Source organism: Egretta garzetta, unplaced genomic scaffold, assembly GCF_000687185.1.
Source record: "Egretta garzetta isolate BGI_Z169 unplaced genomic scaffold, ASM68718v1 scaffold16, whole genome shotgun sequence".
NCBI classification, from domain to species: Eukaryota; Metazoa; Chordata; class Aves; order Pelecaniformes; family Ardeidae; genus Egretta; species Egretta garzetta.
The window spans coordinates 4,647,848-4,656,624 of NW_009260022.1; the positions used below are offsets into that span (position 1 = coordinate 4,647,848).

Genomic DNA, 8,777 nt, shown 5'->3' on the forward strand with positions numbered 1-8,777 from the left:
CGCTGCCCCCTCGAACAGGCTGCCCGTCCGGGTGGGTGAAGCCACCGTCCTCCTGGGGCCCTTCAGGGGATCCACAGCTCTGAAGACATCCAGACCTGTCAATGTGGCGACTGTCTCTCAGGGTGAGCTAAGAGGAGAGTGAACAAGAGAACCTGAGAGTTTTCCATTATCAACACTTTTACTGGAAAACAAGCATATCCTAGAATACATATATGTTCCTTATCTGTCTCGTTGGGTTATTTCCCCACCCCACCCCCCGGTATATTGAGGATTAGGTTTTGGGTTGTTCTGGCTTTCAGTTGTGTTTCATTTTCTTTTTTTTTTAATTTGTATTCTAACAATCCAGCATTCTTTTTTTTATAATTCATAGGATTGTAAATGGAAAATGTACATGGAGATGGACGGGGATGAAATTGCAATAACCTACATAAAAGATGTGACATTCAACACTAACCTACCTGATGTAGAGATTTTAAAGATGACAAAGGTATTTACAGCCTTAAAGCTTTCACGAATTCACAGATCTCAAACAAAGACATTAAAATACCACAGCAGTCGACTTTTGTGCTTGCGGAAGCTCAATCTCTTGACAGCTTTTAAATAAAATGCACATTTTAAACAGGTTTGTATCATAATAGGAGTTAGGTATTTTGGTTCTCTTTTAAGCTGACAATAATGTTAACAATAGAAAAAATAAGAGAAGGAACTAATTTATATTTTCTTGTTTTAATTCCATGTTATACCCTCTGAATTTATTACCCCTTTTAAAGAAAAGAATGTTCAAAAAATTACTTTCCTTTTCAAGAGAAAAGGGCGATTTAAATGTTCCAGTTTGAAACTTCATGTGATTTGTCTGGGGTTTTTTTTCTTCTCTCTTTCTTTTATTTTTTGGCATGGTTTTAGAACTTCTACGTGGTTCTAAAACTCCCTCTTTCATGCAACGATGGGTTGCAAAGACTGAAACCTATCAACAGACAGTACAGCACTGAACATCTGCAATTCAGTGTCACTGGGCATTTTACCTCATTTCAGAACCTGCCTGTAAATATTTACCAGCCAGCATTTAGACTGCTTTTATCATAAACAACAGAAGCTTTGTTAATGCAGAGGGCATTCTGTTTGCTGTTATTTTAATTGTCTGGTTTTATTAATATGCTCTACTTGATAATAGCTAACAAAATACATTTCTAAATGAAAAACCGTACAGCTTGATAACCAGTTAGAATGCTGCTTTAATGTGCACTGACAAAACCCCCCCAATTCTTGAATGCTTTTAACTGTGAATTTTTTGAGCAAAATTTTGGGGAAACCTCTGGTTATTTTTTCTGAAGGAAAAACTGAAAATCAGATTCTCAACTGTCAGAATTTTAAGGAAAAAGAAAATATGAGTCTTTGCCAAAAAGGATTCTCATATTTAATTCACACTAATGCTATTTTTATAGTTAGTGATTTCTGAAACAGCACTTAGGAATTCTAAATTATTATTATTTTGTTGCAAAATAGTTTTCTGTTTAATTTTCATCTTGGACATTTTAATTTTTTCCTTTAAAGAAAAAGTCTTAAAGTTAAATAAACTGATAACTAGATACAATAACAGTAACTTTTCATATACTTCAACATTTTTATATCTGTCAGGGAGTATCTCTGAGAATCTCTAGATATTTGTTCTTGCTGGCCTCTGTAAGCCTAGCAGAAAAAAACCTGTACATGCACAAAAATGAAAAAGGTTTATGCCCCCGTGAAAACATTCCATGTTGTCTTACCTACTGTCTGGTATTTATAGAAATCTCTTCTCAGTTTCCTTTTGTAAACAAGGAAGTAAGTAAATCCAAAATATATTGCTTTGTCTCATAAGATTTTAAGAAAAATACTGATGTTAACAACATGGAAATGGATGAAAAAAGGCAAATGTTGAAAATATCTTTGGGATGTTTCAGAAATGAGTCAGGAGTTGAAAAGCACCTTATAAAACTCCCACCGTGTTTTTTCAGCCACCGTTTGTAATGGAGAAATGGATTGTGGGGATAGAAGAACACCAGTCTGTAGAATGTGTTGTTACATATGAGGTAAGCTCTAAGAAACAACAAAATTGTTTATCCAAGATAAAACCTACATGGGAGGTGTGGAAATAGCATCCTCTGGCTTTGTTATATCCTATAATCATGTCTCAGCAGCCTGTAATTAATTGTAAAATCTAAAGTTCAGAGCAAAAGCTGAATGAGGTTTGCAGAGACAATGTCCTCAGACTGCTGCCTGGGATGGCTCTTTTTCTCAAGGACAAAAACTCCTTTTGCTTGAAGTGCAATGGTCAGTGTTGTTTGCATTACTTGGAGAGTAATGGTTTTTTAGCTTTTCAATGAAGTGCTAATTAGGAGAGATAGAAGCAACAGGAGAAGAAAGAAAATGAGAAGTCAGGAGTAAAATAAGATAAAATAAAACCAGGAAGACAATTTAATGTGATAGAAATTAGCCTTGGTAATAAGAGTTTGCAGTTACTTACAAAAGTGTTTTTATAAAGACCAATGTTGTGCGTCATGAGGAGGTAGTTGAGATTCCAGCTCTGTCCTGAGCAAGGATTCAAGCAGTGATGAAGAGACAGGGAAATTCTGGGCCTTGCTTGCCTGTCTCAGAACTGAAGAACAGTAGTTTTCTTTCAGCCTGAAGTTTCTCACAGGAGTCATACACCTTTAACAGCAAATTGAAGATACTCCAGAAAAGTTTCGTGGAGGGTCCCCCTGCGAGAATACCTGCTTAGTCCTACCCCTTTTAGGAGAAAGCACTGCCCATTTGACACTCGCATCAATATAACTACTAAAATATATTTTTGTGTTTGTAGAGGAAGGCCTTCAGATCTTTCCTCCACATGGTACATGAATTGAAACAGTTATTCACCACCACATTTTTAGCATAATCACAAATACCAGCCAAAATTATCTAGAGTCTAAAAATACTTGAGAACTGGCTAAGTGGTTTTGCAGAGCAGACTTTATATTGAAAACGCTGCTGCCGCCCAGGCATTACTGGAAGTTCCCTCGTAGGAGAGCTTAGTGGGTTGTGTGTTGTTGTGTCCTCATGCGCGTTGTGTCCTCATGTGCGTTGTGTCCTTCCTGAGCAGAGTGACGTTAGAGCTCCCAAAACCACCAGGCACGTCCAAGCTATCTGCTGGAGTGAGGTGAAAGTGCAGGACGAGGTCGAGACAGTACAGCTCATGATACAGACCTCGCTCCCCAACTCGGAGGGGAATTCACGGAGCAGATCCGACTCAAGTAAGTCAGTACACACCAACTTTATTGCTGACATGGGCAAGGCGTATATGGGGAGAAGAGCAAAAAGTCAATGCCATTATCCTGTTCCAACAACAGAGCACACCTTGGAGCATCAGCTGGCATTGCGGTCCCTGTGATGTCTTGTAGATGCATGCAGGAGCACCCTGGCATGTCTGGCTTAGCTTAAAGGCGAAACTTTGGGTAGTAACGTGTTCTGTATCACAACGTGCTTTAAGGGGGATGATCTGTATGTTCCTATAGGAAGCATGCTGGAAGCAGTCCATGGCAGTTAGCTACAAATCTTTTGTCTACTGTAGTCACTTGCAGTTGCACATCAACAGCAGACACAGAGCTCAGATCCTTCTGCTCCAAACCCCCACATGCTTCACATCTTCCAGTAGTAAGCAGCCTTGAATCCTGACACTATTTCAACCCATTCCTTGGGTCGGCTTTGGGTCAACCTTTCGATCCCCTCCAGTGTAGAAGGTAATCGGGAGAGGTGTTTCTGCCTATGGTCCAGGCTTCATCGCCTCTCTGTTGGCATATATGTACACATCCACAGTAGCCTTTCCACGATGGCAGACCTGCTCTTCTCCAAAGTCTGCTGGTGGATGTTGGACTGGGGGATCAGACGGCAAACCTGCCCTTCTCCAAATCCGCCCCTCTTCACCAAGACGAGAGAGTGCCAAGTGTGTAGCCAAGTGTATCAGCATAGCAAAAGGATTTGGACTGAATTATAGCACCCACATAAAGTGTGCAGGGCCTGGGGTGAAGATGTGTTTCTCAACCAGGATGCCAGGAAGGCATCTGCCAGGAAAGGAGACAATCTCACACATCTCTACCCTCTATAGGAATAATGGAGTTGGGAATAATGGAGTTTTCCCACAGCTGTTTTGAGGACTTTGGGAGCCAGTGCTTTCAGCAGCTTTTATCCTGGCTTTCTCTCCCTGCAACTCAAACTCAGCAGGGGTGCTTCAGCCAGGTCTTTCCTCCTGCTCTTGGCCACCCAGCACGCAGGCAGCTTTGCGCAGGTGGTGTGCTTGGATACAGGGCATCTCCTGGAAGAGATGTGTGGGTGCAGATTGCTCTTGCTTTGGCCAGCGCTCTTGCAGGGGACACACGCATACCAAGGCTGTAGCCTCAGGAGCTGCACGTGGGGTGGCAGAAGGTCCCCTGTGGGCGATACACTGCTTTGACGCACGCTGCCAGCCTGGCAGACCCCATAGGTGCTCCTGACGTCCCACTCTGCTGCAAGGAAGAGTGGAAATCTTCCCACTGCACTCTTCTTCCACAGCTCAGTCTGTCCGTTTGAGCCAGCCCTGGCTCATCATTGTCTGACTTCTGGAACAGTGTTTGTTATGGCTTCTGGGGCTTGACTTGTTCAGTGAGATACATTCAATAATACAGTGAGCTCTACGCTGCAGTCTTCATTTCCTGACTAAAGTACGCCACTGACATAGTTGAACTCAACTCAGTTGCCTCTAGCACAGTTCTGCCTTTAAGGTCTGCTGTTCTTTTTGTGAAGGTGCTTATTAGCCAGCTGTTTCGAGTTCACAGGGCTGCAGAAATGTTTGCATTGGGGCAGTTGAAGGGTGGCACAGGAGCTGGAACAAGATACCAGTCTGCAGAGGGTGAACTTCTCCAATTTTGTACACTGCTGCCAAATGTAGAAGAATGGCCTTGTGAATTGAGAGGTGCTGGGTTAAGACTGTACACCTAAAATGGGTGCTTTTATTCCTAAGCAATTGTGATCCATTTCCAACACAACTGCATTTTGTAATGCAGACGGGACCTAGAGTGTGTCCTAAAAGATATATCTTCACTGCAGATTAGCTCTGCTGATGGAAGTTACCCTGGTTTCAGGGTGATGAGCCATACAGCCATTCCGTAGTGTGGTGGTGTATCTTCACAGGTTGGCTCTGTCGCAGTAAGCCGGGCTGCTTTCATTTTTTTGCGGTGAGTGGTGGGAGAGCTTGTCTGTCCCTTTGGCACATGGAGTTACACAAAGGCACTAATGTATTATCAGCACCCAAGTGAATGGGCACAGTTCAGAGGAGGTATGTTACCAGCCAACACAAAAGCTGGGCCTGAACTCTAGCAAACCTTCTGGCCTGTCTTCTTTACTAGACCACCTACCCCAGGTTTAGAATACCACCAAATCCAAGCACAAAGGTAAGGGTAATACCTGTCTAAGAAGCTCAAATAACCAGCAGTGAAGGTACTACCTCTGTGGGCTGCCACATAAAGCATTTAATTCAGTGTACAGAGTTGGTGGCTCAGAGACCATGAGGGAGAAGCCCCCAGCCCGTGAGAGGTAGCCCTACAGGGCACACTGGGAGGTCCCTGCTGGGCAGCTGGTCCCTGGGCTGGCGACTGTGGCTGGCCATAAGGAGCAGGGACTGAACAGCCTGAAGGCGCTGAAGGGAGCCCCTCATTCAGGACAGCTTTGGCACTGGTCCCAGAGGGCATGTGGTGGCCACCTGAGAGTTGATAACAAATGAAGACCCAAACTCAAGTCCTGCACCTGCTGCTTCCAGGTTTATGAGGTCTGTGTTTTACATCCCCAGCCTTGGTGGGAGGGCACAGGGGAATGGTGGAGGAGATGGTGTCTAGCAAGTACATTTCAGCATACAAGTTTGTTTTGAAACTGTGACTTTCAAGAGGTTAAGAAGCAGAGAAGGCAATTCCCATCTGTCTTTCCATGAAACGAGGTTCATCTCTCAGTGCAGCCAGAGCTATCTGCTATGGCAGCATCACACACGCACTTTGACAGGAAAGACAGTTTTCTTTTGACATATTTGACATTAAGTTGAAGTGATTTAAATCTCTTGGGATTCAAGCAAAGTCTGGGGAAAGGCTGAATGGAAGAGACCATCCATTACATCTTAACAGAACCAATCCTAATGAGGACAGAGCCGCTACCCAGCTCCCACAAAACTCCCCGCAGCCAATGCAGCGTTGCAGCGAGAGGCAGAGGGCCCATGGTGTAGGGAGTCTTTCCCTGGAAAACCAGCAGAAGGCAGGAGAGGAGCTGGGGTCCTCTGTTGAAGATAATAACATTTCAGTTGCATTTATGCTGCTTCAAACTGGCAGGGTTATGCTTTCCTGTTGGAACGATATTAGCAATCTTTAAGGACAAATCATTCAAATCTCTCTAGAGCAAAATTATTTAAGCTGCTCCTCATGGGGTTTTGTCCAGAGCTGTGGCCTCAGATAAGAGGAAGTCCTGGTCTCTGCCCTAACCATGCAGTAGCAAACCAGGCAGCCCTTGCAGTTCAAATAGAAAATTTACAACTATTATATTTGCCATAGGCTTTCAGGCAAACCACAGGACTGACTTTCAAAAGCACTTCAGTATGATCTCTGGGAGCTACAACTTTTGTTACGACCCCACGGCTGTAACAGTAGGTGTGAGGGAATTTAACACCCCGAGTTGCTCACGGTTAAGCACCATGTGGCCATCCTGGCTGAAGCCTGCTGCCTCACTGGGTTTTCCACATACGAAGTTGATTTTCTGCCGGACAGAGTGGTGTAGCTTAGACTCAGTATCTGGAGCATGCAAAGTGGACTGACTTCTGAATTTGTAGTAATAGTAACAACTGAAGTGGCTCTGGTTTTTGTGGTGGGTAGCAGTTTGAAGAGACAATGGAGCGAGAGGAGATGTGTCTGGCTGCTTGCAGCAGTGGTTTGCACTGGGGTCTGCACCACCTCCGTCTCTGTGCTTGGGTGCGAGCGGCATGACTGTGCTGGCTGGGAGAGACGCAGGTGGAGGGCGATGCTGTAGCGGTGCCGGCACCTTGGGGTGCCTGCTCCATGCCTGCTCTGGAGGTCTCCAGGCTCTTTTGCAATGAAAGCTGTGGAAAAATCTGCCAAGACTGCCAAGAGCATGACAGGAAATGTTTAAAACATTAGTTAGGTTAAAACAACCGGGAGGCACTTGGGAGTAGGAACCCACCTGAACAGCCAAATGGATGGTTCAGTAAGTGTCTTTTAGTCTAAGCTCCATAATCTGCAGTGGCATCAGGAACCAACATGGTGTTCATAATGTTGAACATACTCAGACCTAGGGCTATTTGCTGCAATGTTGGGAGGGAAAGGCTGGTTTGAGATATGTTGAGGTTCTTCAGAGAGAAACCCTGGTACTAAATCTCACACCTTCACTAAACCAGAGAGGGTTTTCCACTAATGCACAGAAAGTTGACTCTGTTTCCATTTCCCTGCCAGGCATTGACAGCCAGTGGATGCAGACACTGCGGATGCACCAAATAGCGAAAGCCACATCCCTCCAGCATGGCCACCCCCACAGCCCGACAACCGTCACCCACTACCTGCCCTACCTTCACAGCCAGGACTCCTATGCCGCTGCCGTGAGGAGGACACGCGGTCCCGTCAATTACCAGTTCACGTCCATCAGCCACTCCAGAAACTCCTCTCCCCTCTCGCACAGTTTGATGAGAAACCTCTCGAATCTGCACCTGAACTCAAAAGGCAGCAGCACCTCCAGCACGGCCTCCGACACCCCTTCGGAGAGGGACAGGTCCGTCGGCAAAGGCAGAAACGCCTCGCACAGCGGTAACTCCCGCAGCTCCTCGGATGGGCGGCGCAGCGGGACCAGCTCCCCGGTGCCCCCTCGGCACGCGGGAAGAGGCTGCAGGACTTCCCCATCAGCGGCCCCCCAGCACCACAGGTACCCCCGCAGCCCCCCCCAGCCCAAGGCCATCCCAGGCATGCCCCCGCAGGGCGAGAGCGAGCCCCGGAGGGGCGAAGGGGAGAGCAGACTCAGCGAGGGGGGGTGGATAAAGGTGCAGCACACGAAGAAGTCCCACAGGCAGACGGCTGGCAAGACAGGGAAGGACAGGCCCAGAGGGAGCTGGCGGGGACAGAGGACGTTCTGAGGGCGGAACTTGCCCCTTTATTTAACTGAATGCTCAGCCTAGAGAAGACACCCCTGCTCCTATTTAATTCGCTGCATGGAAGCTGGGACACCACCTCCCTCGGAAGCTGGGACACCACCTCCCTTGCTGGCTGGCGGGGCCGGGGCCTGCCAGCGGAAGGGGAGAGCTGCCCGCCTCGCCTCCTGCCACAGTCAGCGCCGAGCCATGTCATTTGATTTCCTCCCCTCCCTTTGGCTGCTCGTGTTCTCAGCTGACTGGGTATCCACAGATTTGTTTAATATTTCAATAATAAAACCAGTAAGGCACAGCCGGGTGCCATGGCGAAAGGGTGTCCGTTTCATCCTTAGGGAAGGAGTTGTGCTGCTGCATCTCCCCTCGCCTCGTTTACGCCTCCAGACCCTGGCTCTGCGCAGGGTCTCACCCCTTGTTCAATCCGCTTCTGCCAGGGCTATAGGAAGAGGTATTATTTTTATCAGACCCACATAGTCTGAAAAAACAGGAATGCAGGGAGATGTTTCTTCAGGTCCACTGCAGTAGCTTCACTTCTCCACTTCCAGCTTGCCATCCCCTCTCAGGAATTTCTCACCTTGCTCTTTACTAAAAGCCCCACCACCAT

The 8,777-nt window shown here is 46.4% G+C and overlaps 1 protein-coding gene across 4 annotated transcripts in view; it reads left to right on the plus strand.

Annotated features, from left to right (window-relative positions):
* The window catches only part of MAP3K20 (mitogen-activated protein kinase kinase kinase 20), a 94,945-nt gene extending 86,522 nt beyond the window's left edge, over window positions 1-8,423 (plus strand). For all 4 annotated transcript variants that reach the window (XM_035896283.1, XM_035896280.1, XM_035896281.1 and 1 more), the window contains 4 exons: window positions 371-487; window positions 1,992-2,066; window positions 3,116-3,266; window positions 7,491-8,423. In XM_035896283.1, the coding sequence (XP_035752176.1) occupies window positions 371-487; window positions 1,992-2,066; window positions 3,116-3,266; window positions 7,491-8,161 (1,014 nt within the window). In that variant the 3' untranslated portion in view covers window positions 8,162-8,423. The remainder of the gene's footprint in view (window positions 1-370; window positions 488-1,991; window positions 2,067-3,115; window positions 3,267-7,490) is intronic.
* Window positions 8,424-8,777: the final 354 nt, after the last annotated feature.